General features: G+C 39.3%; 1 protein-coding gene across 10 annotated transcripts in view; it reads left to right on the top strand.

Moving 5' to 3' along the window:
* ERC1 (ELKS/RAB6-interacting/CAST family member 1) overlaps nucleotides 1-17,964 on the top strand; it is a 277,525-nt gene that overhangs the window by 217,185 nt on the left and 42,376 nt on the right. For all 10 annotated transcript variants that reach the window (XM_030959956.1, XM_030959958.1, XM_030959955.1 and 7 more), the window contains one exon: nucleotides 4,269-4,413. In XM_030959956.1, coding sequence (XP_030815816.1) covers nucleotides 4,269-4,413 — 145 coding nt within the window. The remainder of the gene's footprint in view (nucleotides 1-4,268; nucleotides 4,414-17,964) is intronic.

Raw genomic sequence — 17,964 nt, 5'->3', positions numbered from 1 at the left:
CATGGAAGTGCAGCAGTCTCTGTTGAAGGAACTGATTGGATTGCTATGAGCTTGTAGCTACCTGAGCTCTTCAAATTTGTGTCACTCTTTTAAATGCTTTAGTTTAATGCCAGTCAGAAGGAAAACAGATTTGATCCTATAATGCAGCTAGGGCTGATGGAATGATCCCAGTTCTTCCATGACATTAAAATCAAAGCTGCTGCTGATATCAATATTGCTTTCATATTATCTCATACGCACGTTCAGAAATACTCCAGATAGGAGGAAATTTCATAATTTGAAATAAATTTTATAGAACAATATATTTATAACATCTCTATATGGAATAAGTGTTCTCCCTGACATATGTAAGCATATTCTTTTAATGAATATGTATAGTTTTCATGTTTTGAAGCATCATTAATTCAGCACTGTTTGCAGCCTGTTATTCTTTCTAATTATACAACTGATAAATATTCCAATGCTGTGACCCTGGGAACAGTACTGCAAAGTACAAAACTGCTTTTCAAAGTTCACCTCCTCTTGTGTTTTACCAAAAGAATTCTTCTCCTTTATTGGGAAAGGGCTGTGAAGGAATTACGTAGTCTTCTGAAACCAAGTGCCATAGAAACCCATTTGAAGACAGCTTGATTCTATTAATATTAGTAATTAGTAGCAGTGTAATAGTACACTGTTGCCCAGTTATCTTCCTCAAATCAGACATTTCTATTCAAGAGTTGAAGGAGACATGCATTTGCACACTATTCTTTGTGTTTGTTGTCAAATCTCTCTGCTCTACTGGCCTGTAACTATTCTGTAGTCATCTATTTTAAAAAGGCAAGCCCATCTTTCTTTGCATTATTTCTTGAAGACTACAAACAGAGCAAATTATGATATTGATCTTGAGATTATATCTACCATTAAGAATTAAACCTACTGGTCTTGATACCACTCCAGTCTCTATTGATCATGATCTACATTCAGTGAAAGGCTTCAGTTTAAATAGAAGGAAAAAATTAAACTCCTTTTTTTTTGTCCAATTTGGAGTAAAACTTGAACCTGTTTTCAGTAGATTTTTCTACACTGTTGCCATCTCAGGTTTCCTTTGGTAGTATTCAGTCTGTGACAGAGTCTGCTCACCTCTTGTGAGGCGTGTACAGCTCAGTTCAGGCTGCACACCCTGCTGCAGTGCAGAGATAAATAGGCACTTTGCCCCTGCTGAGTTGATGTTGGCGCAGCTACACCAGTACCAGCATCTGAAATACCTGAATTAACTTAAGTGAACTGTGTCTGCTCAGTGACTCTGGCCCTAGCCAGCATTTAAAAAGATCACCATCCTTGGGTTGTGCAGCATGTTTTGCCTGCTTATGAGAACTTTTCAGGACCTCCAGTGTTGTGAACTGGGGGGAAGCATTTTGCTGAAGAAGCCAAGCCTGTGGCAGTGCCTGAGCCTCCAGGACTGATTGCAGCACTCCTGATGGATAGGTTTGTTCATGTGCTGCCACCACCATGCACATAGCAGCCCATTTTCTCCTTCTTGCCACAGCAAGTTCCTCTGGCCTCCCTGGGGATAAAGCTCTTAGGAAGGGAAATAAATCACTTTTGTAATAGTCTTCAATCAGAAACCTTGTCTTTTGCTTGGTAGTATGCCGTTTTTATTGTCTTGGAATCATTTGGCAGTTGCAAGCTCCACTGAGAGCAACAGCTTGCCACTACAGACATGTCCCTTCCAGCAGAGCTGGCAGTGACACCTGCACTTCTCCACATGGAGCAGTTTATATCTGCCTTGCTAAAGTAAAAAATGCAGCTACAATGCACTTACCACAGGGTATTTTTCTTAATTTTGTTCAAACTTCATTTTGTTTTTTGTTCATTTGTTCCACAAAACAGTCAGAAAGCCACAGTGGCTTTCATCCCACTTCTTGACCAACACCCTCATCTCACAGCACAGCACTGAAATTCTTTTCTAAGTAGGAAATTCTTTTCTAAGACATGGTTGTGGCATTTTTCAGGGTCCCCCAGGGCAGGAAGGAAATTATGAATCTGACTCTATGTTCTTAGAAGGCTAATTTATTATTTTTGACATTATATATAATAATTATATTAAATAATATACTGTATGTATTTTATATATTATAATATAATGTAGAATATATTATGTTATAGTATATTGAAGTATATAGTTTATATAATATATAATATATTATATTAAATAATGCAATATCAAAGCTATGCTAAAGAATAGAGAAAGGATATTTATAGAAGGCTTAAGAAGATATTAATAAAAAACTCATAACTGCTTCCAGAGTCCCGGCACAGCTGGATGGTGATTGGTCATTAAGTTAAAACAATTCACATTAACCAATCAAACAACCACCAGTTGGATGAACAGTCTCCAAACTACATGCCAAAGCAGCAAAACACAGGAGAAGTAAAATGAGATAATTATGGTTTTTATTTTTCTCTGAGGCTTCTCATCTTCCCAGGAGAAGAAATCCTGGCGAAGAGATTTTTCAGAAAATATGACAGTGACACACGGTGGCAAAGATTTTTCAGGAAAAAAACAAAAAAAATAATGGACTGGTATCCATATCTCATTTTCCTGGCCTTGGAGTTTTCACTTAAGAAGCAGAGATGGGCAGCAAAGGATCTGATTGCAGAAGGTGTATGGCTTACATGCTATTTGAGGCACCTCCAATTTCCATACCAGAGTAATGGCTCCACAGATAGAGTTACGGAGATATTCTTGGCTCTGGTCCTGAATCATCAGCGAGGATTGTGGGCTTACTATTAAAAGAATAAGTGTTTCTTTATAATCAAAACAGATTACTCTAAAGAAAGTGAAAATGACCAGAGCTCCAAGCCAGCCTGTCTTTCCCAGGATACCGATAGCTGGAAAAAAGCAGAGGTCATGGATCATGTTCTGTCACTTCACCCTATTGGTATTTTTCATATTTCAGGCAGACATCCAAAACTGGATACTTTTCCATAAAGCAAAAGCAGCAGAAACAAAATGGCAATAATAACATGCCCATTAGCCATTGTTCCCACACCTACAGTATTGACACTACATCTGGGAATCTTGATGTGCACCTTTTCCTTTCTTCTGCTCTTTGCCTCCATTAAGTCACCAGAATATTTGTATTTCTTCATAGCACAAATGTATTTAGAATACTTTATGATTATCCTAATGTATCTTAAAAATTTGCTTTACTTTGTGGTATTACATTTTGAAAGGGAAGCAATAATGTTTTTCTAGATATGATCTAGGCAGGACCCAAGTACTCTCTACACTGGATCTGTGAGATTTTTGATATGCTGGTATTTCATTTAAAGCAAGCTAATTCTCTTGGACTGTACAAGAAACACCTGTGTAAACCCAGAGAGAAATTCCACCCACAGAAAGTCCATTGTGTAGTCCGCTGTCCTGTCAGATGGTGAACAATTTTGTCCGTTGAAACACGCCTTTTCCTTTTGAAATATGTGATTTTTTCCACATTTTTGAGACAGTGGCTTAAATTGGGATTCTGATAATAAACTTCTTGATATTGAGTGCTGCAGCAAAACTTGAAGTGCATTTGCAATTTTATTTTTAGATGAAATGTAGATAAGAAATGTGTCATGTTTGGTTTGTCTTTCATCATCACTCCTGCATGATGCCATCTTTCACACCACCTCACGTTCAGGACTTCATTTTATGCCACCTTTGCAAGATGATGAGAGGTGAGACAAGCCAACACTACTGGGCAAGAAGACCAAGGTTTTCTTTGGACTCCTGTTGCACATCACCAGCTAAAGATGAGAATTAAGGTGGAAGGACAGGAAAGGTTGCTTCCCCTAACATAATCAGTCTCTTGGCTTCCTTTGAGAAGTGCTGTTTAACTGTTAGGGTGATTATCTTTGTCTCCTTTCCTCCCAGTATGTACAAAATGTTTCTGAATTCTATTTGTAAGAGTCTTCTGCTACAGGGAAAGAGTATGGGAAAATGTTCAGCCAAAGCAATAATAAATGGTAGTTATTAAAAACTGAGAAGGTGAGTGCAGAGGAAGAACATAGTGTGTCTTTCTTACCCTGTAATCTGCAGTTTGGTATCAGCACAGTTGTTTACAGGGAGGTGTGTGTGTCTTGGCTTGCTGTTCCACCAACAGACATATAGCCCAGACAAAAATATTTATTACTGCTTTTTAGAGTTGCACACTGGTACAACGTTTATGGTATGCTCAGATCTTTGTAGAGGAGTCCTCTAAGTTTTGCAGGATAATAATGCAATTCATTTGGGTTTTTTTCAGACAAGAAGCCCTTCTTGCTGCCATTAGTGAAAAAGATGCCAATATTGCTCTGCTAGAGCTCTCATCCTCTAAGAAGAAGACTCAGGATGAAGTGGCTGCGCTGAAACGGGAGAAGGACCGTCTTGTGCAACAGCTCAAGCAGCAGGTGGGTACAGGAGGGCTAGGAAAAATCCAGTTAATAGTCTGGTATGGGATTATTATCTTGATTTATGGAACTAATAATGTATAATCCTGTCATATGTTAGGGTGGAAAGTGCATAAATAACAATTTCAAACTAGCTCCTGGACTCAGCATTGAGGGGAGTTCCTTTGTGTCACTGCCTGAGTAGTAAATGTGTGTTAGGATGTATAGGAAGTTGTGAGTGAAGAGGACATTGATTATTATCCTCTACAGGCACAAATAGTCACAGATTCAGGGAAAAGCAGTGATACTTCTCTTGGGGGTTTGTATTTGCCTTTTTGGGGAATAACCCTGTTTGGAAGAATAGGCTGTAGAGCTCAAATATGAGTGTTACACCACACAGTCTCTCCTGTGATTTCTGATTGCAACTGGAGCAGCATGTGTGAGCTTCTAGAATAGACTCTAGGAGGTCTTGTGCTTGTGAGGAGATTGGTCCCTTCCTATATCTGGTCTCTCCCATTTCTAAGATCTTTCTGTGTTGGCATAACAATTAGAAAAAGTGTGTTTCTGTTAAAGCGTTTAACATTATGTTCCAGTACTGAATGCAATGTGAAAAGTACATTGCCAGTAAAACACAGAGGAAGCAAAAGGCATCCCTGGCAATAAGAGATTTAGGATCTGAAAAAATCTGTGTAGATTTTTGACTTCAGCACTTCTGGTAGGTTTTCCTGAGTTATTCCCTTGCCACATTCCTCTTAATAGCACATATGCTGCTGCCAATCCAGTATCAACTTCTTCAGTGCCACCATTTCCATCTTCATAAAGTTTTATGTGCAACATTTCATCTGTCAACCAGATGATTTCTGTTGCTGTCAGAGAATGTAAGACAAAACCAGGTCAGCGTTGTGATAAGGGATTTCTGTGCTTCTTCCTTAGCAAACACAAGTAGGTTATTGGCCACGTTGTTTAAGATAATTATTTATGGTTTCATTTAAGAACAGTACTATTGGGGGTTTTATGTACCAGCTTCAGAATGAGCTAGGAGTATGGATTGCAGTCTTGTATTATTTCCTTTGGAGCAACAGTTGTAATTACTGTCACTGGTCAGCCAGGTCATCTGCTAAAACAGGAAAGCTTAAATTCAGGTGCTTTCATGCCCCTTGCCCTTCCCAGTTTCCTTTTGGTTATCTTTTGTGAGTAGCTGGAACAACCTATAGTATTTTGTGGTGAGTTTTTTTCTGCTGAAAATCTGTGTATACTCAATTAACATATTAACATTGTGCCTATCTGTAATGACTTAGATTTCAGGTAAATAATTTTTTTAAACATTGTAGTTCCTATTGTTATCTTTCAGTGCTGGTAAGTCTTACAGTGTCATAAACTCTTCTTTAAAAGACACGGCCATTTCCCTTAAGGATACCAGTTCTAGGTGTTTTTCTGTGAATTTGTGGGATACTAATTTCCCAAATAAATGAAAATTAAAAAGGAGATTAATTTGAAATTGTTCTTGGTATGTAGTGAGACCAATTATGATTTGAGTTTGGAGCAATAGTCCTTTTTCAAACAATTCATTGGGCTGTTGAAATGCTAGAAAGATTCTGGTTCCAAAACTGCAGTCAGCTATAAAGACTTGTCACTGTTTAAGGTTGTTTAAGATTTTAATCTTAAAAATAATGAAGAAAGCAGAAAGTAATCTCCTCAACACATCTGTGCTATGGGTAGTATAAATAAAAGTTTTATGTGTAGTATAAGTATAAAATCACAGGTATTCTCCAGAACATCCACAATCCCCAAGGCAGAATGAATATTTACATATAAACAATATAAACTATATTTAAAATATACCTGAGAAATATTTATGTGACCATACAGAGATTTGACACATCCTCCCTAAATTCTATCCTGTGTTTTAAGGATGTGTCATCTTATATCCATTTTTTTTTGTGTGCAGCTTTCAACACATTGATAGAAAAACTCCTCATTGCTTATTGTAGGAGAGTATTACTCACCACCTCTATGAGTTGCAGAGAATCTAAAATTCCTTTTTTTTTTTTTTTTTCAGTGCCAGTAGTTTTGGTATGTACTCTTTCTGAATAAATTCAAATCACACCAACTTTGACAGCCCCAGAAATAGGAGATGGGTCAGAAGAGATGGCTGTGAGATTTTACAAGATCTTCATTACTGATGTAGTCAAGGGAAATCTCATTTTTCCACATGCTTTGCAAATATTCTGTGTACTTGGCCCTTGCACTCCTCTTCAGTTGTTCCAGGTCACCAGCCTCATATTTTCCAAAAAAACAACTATGCTGCTTCCCCAGTTTAAGCCTTCTCTACATGGACCCTTTTCTGCATCTGGAGAACAAGGGTCTATCTGTGTTTGCCAGCTCCACAGAACCATGTCACCTTTCAGGAACTTCCTAAAAGTTCAGCTGTAATTCTTAAATTCACAGTAGAAATTGAAAATGAAAAATCTTTCAGGCTTGCAGATGTGTTAAACACAGCTGTTCAAGGAAGGCAAGTGGGTGCCACAAATCAAGATATTCTGGGAGATTTTGAAAAGCAAAAAATCCAAAAAGTTTATTCAACCCTTCAGATTCAGAGCTGGGATCCTGACCTCAGCCATTCGTGTCTGAGAGCTGTTGAGCTCCCTGATAAGTGTTTGGTATTTCAGTCCTAGGAAATGCTTAGGCTTTGTGGTGGGAAAGCAGCTCTTTCAGTTGGTGGTCAGACAGAGCTGAGTAAAAGATTCCCATTTCCACGTGCGTGGGATGCTCACAGAAATGCTGGGTGATTTGGGAAGGGCTGTTTGTGGGAAGAGCTGTGCATGCTGTGCTAGCAGCATGGCTGAGTCTCTCTGCAGGCTGGGAAGAGCTTCTGACAGGCTGCTTTAGGAAAGCAGTGTCCTGACCATGCTGCACTAGTGAGTGTGTATGGATCCGAGTGTGTGGGATAGGATTTGGATCATGACTGTTCTTGCGTTGGTTATCATTGGCTGACTTGCTGTTAAGTGTTGAGGTACAACACTCACAAAACAAAAACTTATTCCAACGATTGCCTGTGATTTTTATTTATTTAAAAGTATCAGTGAAGACGCATAGATTCATCAGGGGAAGGGTATCCAGAATCTGGATTCTGTCATTCCTTGTGTTCTGCCCTTTCCCAACACTGGTCATTCACACAGGAATGGTGCTGCTGCACAAGAGAGGGAAGGAGTCCTGCCAAAGACATTTTGCTTCTTTAATTTCTCTAAGTATGTGCATTAAAGTTAGGATGAAGAGAAGCATTTTGGAAAGAGGATACGGCATCAATGTTGTTTTAATTTAGAGTTTCTAGGCTCTGAATTGCAGGAATGTGCCTCAATACAGAGCCCATTTCCTAATGAGGCGCTCAGCATTGACCAGGCTCTCCAGTAAATGCAGCTGCCTGTTTCATATTGCTTGTCAGTTTGAATGAGGGATTTCCTCTGTCATCAGACAGGCAGGGCCATTGCAGGGCGAGGGTCACCAGCTAATGTGGTCCCAATTTATTCCTCCTAGGGCACTGTGTCTCTGTGGGTAGCTGATGCAGAGGCGGTGGCTGCTCTGGAGGGGCTGGGCTGATGCAAGAGCTGGAGTTGTGTAACCAGATGCAGATGTGGTGTGGAGAGGGCCCTGCTGGGTGTCACACCAGGCTGACAGGGACCCAGGGAGCTGTGGCCTGCTTGGTGGAGCACAGACCCTGCTCAGCTGTTAGGAAATAGCCTGCTTGCCATTTATCCCTTTCCTCGTCGAGCTAAGTTTTAATATTAGCTGCTATTTATTGTAACAGAGCAAAGCACCACTCCACAGTTTCAGTGGTAAAGGGAAGGAATATCTGAAGGGGCTGAGGTTTTCCTGTCTGTGGGCTTTGGGTCTTAAACAGCTGGGATTTTCTGCTAGGAGCTGTTTGTAGCAAAGACTGTCATTTTCTGTATTTGTACAGTGTGTAGCAGAGTGGGTGCCTGACTTGAGCAGCATCTCTGTCACTGCCATGCCATAAATGTGAAGTAGTAAGTGTTAAAATTTTTTGGAGGCTGTGAACAGTATTAGTATTTTCTGACAGCTTGGAGTATTATTCAATTTAATTGTTTGTAAATAGCCATATTCACTGGTATTATTATATAATGTTTCATAATTATTGTTATAGTAGAAGTTACCAGGAACTAGCTTGACTCAGTGTTACTGATGACAGGATCTCAACATTTTCATTTGAAATCGTGTGACTTCAGGTTAGATTAATATTACTTATCTTTTATTATGCTGCCCATGTCTAAATCAAAGTTATTTTCAGATCAGTTCCTCAGTCTTTTAAGAATATGTTGAGTTTTCATTCTATACTTCAGCATGCTCAGAGAACCACCCAGCTTAAGCTTTGTCCATGTGTTTCATAAATATACATTTTCTTTTGTCATGCGAACTGTTAATGAAAAATAGTGAATAATATGGGATCAGGAGACAGCTCTCTGCAACTGAGTTGGTTCATCCAGTTGCATCTGTAATCTCTTCCTAAAGACTTTAAGTGAAGGAGACCTTCAATCCTGGGAAGTCTTTTTTATATCTTATCTGCCTTTATTATTATATGTAATGTCCCTTACTGCAATTTAAGCTGATTACTATTTTTTTTCTATTGGGGAATACAAAAAAAAATATTTACTCCCTGTCATGTTCTTGCTGTAGACACTCTTGCTGTTCACTCAAAAAGAGTATTTCTATTTTAATAAAGGGAGATGAGAAGCCCCATGCTATTGTAAGTGTGGGTTTTGTAGTCAGCCTTGCCATTCAGAGGAATCTTTAATATCTGTTGTTTCCTTCTGCTTCCATATCCTCATCAAGGCTGTGCCTTTTCTCTTTGGGCCAGCATGAATCTGAGGGGCTGTTATTTAACAATCCCACAAATGGAGAGGAATTATTTGGCAATGGTCAAATAGCTGATAATTGACTGGTAATAATGGTATTTATGCAATATTAAATATACATTTAATCTAAACAAGCAAGTACCAAATTTATTTTTTCTGTGCTGCTTTGTGCCTCTTCCCTGTAAGATTTTGACTGGTTTTCTTTATGAGGCCAAGTTACTGCAAAGACTGGTTTCCCAAGGAAATGTGGTTCATGGGATCATGAGGAACTGTAGATTCCTGAGTAGCTTCTCACACCAAAAATCATATTTTTCCACTGTTACTTGTTTCCCTGGAAACCCTGCACACTGACACCTGACACTCCTCTGCTGTGAACTTTTCCAAACTGAAGTTCCACTGGCTGGAGTAATTTCTGTTTATAACAAGAGAATGTAAAACAGGTCAAAGGAGACTGACAGGCAAATGTTTTCCTCTTGCTGCTGTGGAGCTGTATCAGCATGACCACACTTCTGGCAGCTTTAGTTACCACCCTGCCCAATGAAATAATACAGATTGTGAGGGTGTGCAGTCAGTCTTTGCTTCACCTTAGCTGCCCTGGTTTGAAACCATGTCTGATGAGAGTGACTGCCCTGCTAGCAAGGGAATTTCTTCTTCAAGTGGCATGGATACAACCACTGCAGATAATTGCTAAATGTGGTGCTGTTTTGTGACCCTGTTGTTCTCTGAAAGGTTCCAGCAGTCTGGAGTTCCCTGAGGAGAGGTGTCTCTCAAACCAAACTTCCTTCCAAACTGCTGGAAGGGAGCTTAGGAAGTCTAAGAATATGTATGTAAGTTGTCTGAGTGTGGTGGTGGTGGCTTCTCTATAGCTAAGGAAGAAAAATGAATATTTTAAATGAGTGATGAGATTCAGGGCACTTGGATCCATCTTTGTTTATTGGTCTCCTCACCAGTCCCCATGTACTTGCCCTGGCAAACGTGCAAATAGATGTAAGAGTGGGGACAGAAAATTTTTGTGATAAGAAAGTTAAGAACAGGCAGAGGAATTTGAATGTGCTGTGCCAGAGGTTTCTTTATGAGCTGGGCAGAACAGAAGGTGCTCTGAGTTCTGGTGCTCTCTGAATGCTAGGTTAATCAATTTGAAGTAGGAACAAACAGATTAATGTACTTTGCCAGAAATTTTTCAAGGACTAGTGAAGCATTTCAATAACTATGGTCACCTGCAGTGGACTTGGTACATACACAGTGCTGTCTCAGCCTCACCTCTCCCCTGCATGGTCTGCAGAGTCAAAGTCACCTTTCTTCAGATTCTTGTACCACCAGTATCTGGAGGGTCACTTGAATCTTTTCTATTGCTGGCTTTAACATACAAAGGTGCCAAAATATGTAGTTTTTATAGTATATTCTTAGCTGTGCTGCCAGTGTAGCTGGCATGTGAGCAGGCAGAAGTGGGCAAAATCACTCTGTACACTTCCTATTCAGGAAGCTGTTGGACTAGAAACAGGAGAAACTTCTGGCTAAGTGAATATATATCCACTAATTGGCTCTCATCAAGCATTGCCAGCTGTCAAATTTAGGCATTGTGGCTTTTGTTGAAGGCCTGTAATGCACCCAGATTATCAATCACAGCTCTGCTTGCTCTGCCAGGCTTTGCTCCTCAGTAATTGTTTCTGTCAAGGGGGGAGTCTCTGCCAGGAGCAGACCCCAGCACCCTGACAGAGGCTTTGTCATGCCCTTGAGCACAGCACTTGGAGCCCTCACAGATTAAAAGAAAGCACCTTCTCCCTGCCACATGTTCCAGACTTTTTTCCCATCATTTTTAATCATCTATTAGCACTGTAACAGCGCTCAGTGCAGCATCAGCACTCTTTTCTGGGGGCAGCATTTCATCTCTCCCTGCTATTTCTTAGGTTCTTTCCCCTCTCCCTCCTCCTTTACCTTCACCCTTCGCCTCTTGCATGACTAAATAAAAATGTATGTTCAGGGGAGCCCTGGCTGGGGCTGGCTGCGTGGTGCCAGGGAAGGGAACTGCCTGCTGGATCCATGGGATTCTTGTGCCTGTTGGAACTGCTGCAAACAGCCCTGGCTGCTGTCTGCTCGTGCCTTCAGCCTTGCACAGCCTGGAGGTTTTAGGGTGTAGCTGTGTAGGGTTGCTGGAAGAGGAAGGTGCTTTGTCTTACCAAAAAGAAAGCTTTAAGATTTATGGAGGCATTGAGGCACCCAGATGGCAATACAGTACTTGGTTCCTTTTCTTTCTAGACATTTGTAATATTTTTTAAAATACTGTAAGGACTAATGTGTCCCAAGTTTGAACTTAGATTTCAAAAACTTGTTTCACTCCACTAGAAATATTCCTCCATTTATTGAATGTATTAAGATTTTCATACTCCAATTTTACAGTTGACTAAAAATTCACACAAATAAATTTAAATTAATTGGATAATTGCCAACAGGATTAGTGCCACATATACACCAGTTCTCATTCAGGGCTTATGAACTCCTATAGGAAGTTATTTAAGCAATGTTGCCTCTCTAGAAAATCAGGATTGCTGGACAAGTCTAGGTTAGCAGTTGAGAGACTCTGTGTCCCATTCCTGTGACCAACTTGATGGTGTTGCATATCAGGAAAGATTGTTAGGGCTCCCTTGGGAGAACCAGGCTTGTTAGCACTGTTAAAGAGGTGAGGATGCTCACTGAGCTTGGACTTGCTCAGAAGACTGCACTAGAAGATCTAATTTGAGCTTGAAAAATAATCATTCCCTGGTCTGTGAATAGTACTGCTGGACATTGGTGCAGTGTAAAAACAGTCTCTGTCATTTGACATCACAGTTGTACCACACAGTGGTTTCCTGTGGTTATTGTGGCCCAAACCACTGGTCTGATGCACAATGGTTTTCAGTTAAATAAAGAGAATAGATTAGAACAGCTCTCTATGATACATACATCCAACAGAGTATTTATGGATTCATTCTGTCTCTTTGCTACAAGTATTATGTTGGACATAGTTCCTGACAATATTTTTTTAGCTGATGAGTCATGAGATAGATGCAAAAACTCAGAAAGTCATTTAGAGCAGCTCAGGATTGCCCATGGTTGTTCATTCAAGGAATACAATTATGGGTACATCTTCTTTTGCTTAACTCCCATGGTTTGTGGGGTAGCTGGGAAGGACCCATGCATGACTGCTCCTGATTGTCTTGCAGTGGCAGGATGTGCCTCAGGGGTAAAATATTTGAGACTTTCCAACCATTGGTCCTTGTGGCTGGGCTGGTTTGGCATCACTCTTGGTATTTGAATTGATGATGTCTGAAGGATGACCAGAAAATAGAGTGAGTTTGTGATTACATTTAAATTGTATCTTTTAGACCCATTGTTTAGGGAACTCTGAAGTGTTGGTGACAGGAGAATTCCACTTAAACATATAAAAAGTCTTGACAAGATAAATCCACAAATAGATTTTCTTTTGTGAAGAAACAGAAATTTCACACTGACATTTCAGATTCAGGAGGATTTTGAATTGAAGATTTTGAATCTTGGTGAAGATGGGTGTGTAAGCATCCTTATAGCTATTGATTGGATGCAGATTTTCTGTACTAAGTTATTCCTGTTCATCTGGGCTGTTTGACCTGATAATGACAATTATCTAGGAGACACATGTGTCCTTTTACCAAATAGCCATTCAAAATGTGCTAACTTGGAACATTGTGCTTATCTCTTCCTGTATTTAAAGATATTCCTCAGGAAGCACACAACACATGGAACAGTGTCATATTAAACCTATACAGTAAAACTTTATTTGTGGCTACTTGTCATTGGATGAAAAGCCTAACAAAGCTGTGACATTACCAACTATCATATATAAAAACCAATGCACACATTGACAGTCAGTTAAAAAGTAGTGGCAGAAAGCTGAAAGGCATTTTTCCAGCTTTAGTATTGGTTTTAATTTGTGTAAGACTTGTAACTGGTGAGGTGATAGATGATTCAAGGTGTTTTCCAAAAACATGTAAGGAGAAGGTGAAGTCAGAGATAGGAGGTGACTGATTGGCTTCATAAACTAAATATGTAGAAGGTTTCAAGTAGATTACAGATTAACAGTTGTATGACTTAATGTGTTAGTGATGTGTTCTTTACTTGAAGGAGGAATGAATGATGGAAAGAATTGTACACCTAGAATATGTAATGAAAATTAATGATCTATAAGATAGAATATATTGCATATTTGTGATTTTGCTGTGTTGTTTTGGGAGTAGCATAATAAATCACTGCTTTTTTTTGCTTGAAAAGAGAGAAATGCATAGTCTGCAGAAGAGAATTTTAATCCCCACCATCTTAAAAATTGATAATGGAAAAAATTTAGTCTTAACTGCATGGAATGAACTTCAGTAAACAGTGAACTGTTGATGAACAGTGATCTCAGGTATTTTTGAGCTTATGCACTGAAATATCTCTCGGTCTACAGATTTTTTTTTCTCATCTACTGTATTAAGCTCATTAAATTCTGAAAATAATTTTCCTTTTTGAAACTGTCTGATTGGGCCTAGTCCAGTACACCATATCTCAGGCAAATGAATAGGTAAGGCAGACGAAAATAGAGCTTTCATCTTGCAGTTGGAAATCTAAGATGCTGTCAGTTAGGAGTAATTTCTTGAAAATAATTCTTCATTAATTTACATACCGCATTGTGGAAATTGCAGGTTTGTCAAAATGAGACACAGATTTATGAAATTAGGCATCAGTTCCTTGTGATAGCTTCTGCAAATGGCAAGGTGCTGGTGGTGCAGATTCCCCTCAATTCTGTTAAATTCATGGTGCTATATTCTGAAGCATCCAAACCTTAAAAAATTACTGTTCATGTTTAGGTGCAGAACAAATGATGCATTTACTCTTAATAAGCACATGCTGTTTTCTGCAGCCCCTTTTTAAGATGAAGAAATACTCACAACCAAAGAAAAGGTGTGCAGATTTTCCTTAGAGGTCCCGTGTTTGCCGCTTGGGATTTGTGAATGCAGGGAGGGGATGGAGATTTTTCTGCTGTCTCCTAACTGTGAGCAGTCTGGAAACAGCTGCCAGGAGGTACAGGATGAGAAAGTTGATACTGATGGAGTTTGTGCTTCCAGTCCCTCCCTCAATGGCAGCCTGGAGACAATGCTGTCAAGCATGAGTTAGTGATTTTGGCAGATCCTCTTTAGGGCTGTTGTGTTCAGCTGTCCCTGAGCAGACCTGTATGGAACTCAAAATAAAGGCACAGTTTCTGTGTGCCTTATTTTGCCTTCAATATGTTGCCAAAGGTTTTTGAGTCTTTGCAGTAGCAAGAAGTGCTTTTAGGGATTAGTCCAAGATTTTGCATGAAGACAAAATAAGTCTCAAACTCAGCTATCAAAAGATGGTGTTCTGATTTTACTTGGCATAATCAAACATTTCTCATGTGGATGTAAAAAAAATTTGTTGATTATGTACCCTGAATTTCAGATACAAGTAATTTACCTTTGCAATTACATGTTGTAGAATTTTAGATTATCAATAGTATAGGTGAATGTTATTCTCTCAACTTTTGTAAAGCTTTACTTCCCAAATATATGTAAATATATATATATATATACACACTCTCATCCCAGGACTGGTGCCTGGAGGAAGCAGTGGTCTTTTATGTTGAATACAGCCCTGGTTAAGGGGTAATCATTTTATTAGAGCTTTTGTTCTCTTTATTTGAGTACAATTTTACAGTCACAGAACCCAGTCCTTTGTTCTCTTTCTGTTTCTGTACCACCAATGCCTGTCTGTCTTAGTGTGAATACAAATAGTTCCTGTAGCTGAGTAAACAAAAAATAAATGGAGGTCTCACAGCTAACTCCAGGCAAGTTTTTCTCAGGATTTGAACAACCTAGGTATCTCTTGTTTTTACAGTGAATTTTTGTTTGGAGGGGAAACTTAACATTTTTAAACATTCTGTTTCACCATTGTACCACTCTTAATCCTTTTAATAGTCCAGAAGTTGCTCTTCTCACTGTTGTCATCTTAGCATGAAACATGACCATAATTTATGACACCAAGGCAGTGTTCTCTCCATCTCCTAAACACCAGTAGATGCAGCCTTGGCTTTGCCTCCTTTATTACAGCTAGCAACCCAAACCTTTGCCAACTGCTGACAGTAATGGTGCTGAAAAAATAATAAAAGCAATATAGTGATCCTTAAGAACACACACACTCACAGGTTGTTTAAAACTTGGAAGCCTGCACGAGTTTATTTGTTCTCTGTAAGTATTAAGGACTGTACCTTCTCATTTTAGTTTTTCCCTGATTTTTTTCCCTAAAGGGAAACATATTTACTTATATATGCAGATCTTTGATCATCTTTCAAGTGTCTTCTCTATCTCATATGGAGGCATGCAAGATGTGTGTTCTTCTGCACTAAAAAATGAAAAATTCACAGATTTGGTGGGAAGGATCCACAGACTAGGAAGTGCAGACTAAAACTAATTTCTTATTTCCATCACTATCAGATCACAAAAAGATTTTTCTCTTCCCCCCTTTCCTGATTACCAAAACCACCTAATCCTTCTCCATTGTCTGCCACAAAGCTGATTTGTGATATAAAAAGCCCTTAAAAATATGAAGGCTTCCTTGTTTCCTCCTAGGTCTTCTAATTGCAAATCAATCAGTCAAGGTTGCTCTTGTCCTTCTATTCATCCTTTTCTATTTCTTCCTCTGCTTTGTCAGAGCTCTTTAACAAGTGGAATCACCTATCTTAAGTTTAATGACTTAGCAGTAAAAGGATTGTTAAGAAAAACTCACCAGAGGTATGACTGGCTTTTTTCTCATCTTGTCCCAAAGATCTTTTTCTTTTAGTGGTCCTGTAGCAGAGAGAATTCTCTGAGATTTTTTTTCCTGAGCTTTACAGAGTGCTTTATGGTGCCCCTTGGGTGGGCCTCTCCTCATATGTAATGGCATCATATAATGTAAATCACAGAAAGACAACAGATTAGGAATAGAGCAGGCAAAGACAGGAATACTGGAATGCAGACACCTTAGAGAAATTCATCAGGCCAAACTGGCACATCCCTACACTTAGTGTGCCATGGATTTTGTAGAGAATTAAGAGAATTTTTTTCCTTGGTGAGAATAATTTTGGCACAAATACAGTAGAGAAACTGAATGTTTTTTTAGTCTCTCCAGCTTAGTACCTAAGCTTTGATGCAGATTTAATAGGAAAAATCAACCTCTGCTGGAACAGCAAGCAAAAAAGAAAAGTGTTGGTTTATTGTGGTTCTCCTTGGCTGTGTGTTGTGTGTAAGAGCAGAGGAAGGGACAGGAATCATCTGCCCAGCTCTGCAGTGCACATGTGCTGCTGTGTGCTGGGGCAGGAATCCCTTCTCTGTGCTGCAGACAGAGGGACAGTGAGGATGGACAGGAATCCTGGGTGTGCAGACCACACGCACGCACGGTGTGGACAGACAGGAATGTGATGTCTGTGTGTTTGTGTGCCTCTTGAGGCAGGGCACTTCTAGGTGGATGTCAAAGCTAATAATTGGCCATACAGAAAAAATTCTTAACTTCTATTTAGTTTGGGGTAGCAAAGCTCTGGTGGTTGTCAAAGGAAATGCCCTTTCAACTCTTCCCTCAAGCAGTTACCATGCAGGATTTTGATGGATTCAAAGATGAAAGCAAGGCACAAAAAGAATAATACTGGGTTTCTTTTTCTTTTATATGCAACAGCTTTTAAAATTAATTTCAGAACGAGCACAAATAGTCTTGAGGTTTCATCGTGTGTGTTTTTTTAAGGTTGCTATCAACACTGTTTATATCATGTAGACACAGATCCATTCATGTATACACCCAGAGCTGGGTTCTGGGCAGTCACAGACAGTCTGTGCTGAGATGATACTGAGCAGCTCACATCACTTTAGCATCTAGGAATTTGTATCTGTACATAACTCCTTTTTTTGCCAAGAGCAGCATGTATAGAGGGGAAGGGGTTTGCTATTAACAACTCTTTGAAGCTGCAGGCAAATGCAGTCAAAGTGGTGAGTCACAGAACAATAAAAATATGTAACAATAAAAGGTCTGTGGTCAAAATACTGGCATATACTTTCCAAAATTAAAATTTGCTGGATAAAAGAATGCTTTTACTATATTTATTGTAACAACACAGTCACAATACACAAAGATTGGAAGATTTCCAGATCACTTCAGCCAGGAAAGGTGTATGTAGATACATATGAGCAGATGGCCTACAAATTATTTTGTTGAGCCAGGGGATCATGACTAGCTTTTAAGATTTTGCAGTGGGATGCATCTTGTATGTAAATTCCTATATGAGACTTTGCCAGTCAGGGTTCATAGATACCACTGGACTGAGAAACTTTCTTGTTTCAGAGCAGGAGAAAGACTGAGACAAAAGCAGAGTAACTGAAGTGGTTGTCTTATTCAGCTTTGTGAAGCTGAGCGTATGCAAGTGGATTTATTTTGGAAAGGAGAACCAAATAGAATAACAAAGGAAAGGGGGACAGAGTAAGGTAGTTGAGGGTAAGATGAGCAGGGTGTGGAGTGAAGCAGAAGTGAAAAGGGAAGGAGAAATTTCAGGCAAATAGTCACAACAAAACAGGAGTCCCATCAATGATGTCAAGCAATGTTTGTTCCTTATTTGATAGCAATATTGGCCTGTTCTGTAGGAGATAACATAGGTAATTTAGGAGATTTGCCT

The sequence above is a fragment of the Camarhynchus parvulus genome, chromosome 1A (assembly GCF_901933205.1).
Source record: "Camarhynchus parvulus chromosome 1A, STF_HiC, whole genome shotgun sequence".
Lineage (NCBI taxonomy): Eukaryota > Metazoa > Chordata > Aves > Passeriformes > Thraupidae > Camarhynchus > Camarhynchus parvulus.
Note: the sequence above shows the minus strand (reverse complement) of the source record. Positions and strands in the feature narration are given on the sequence as shown.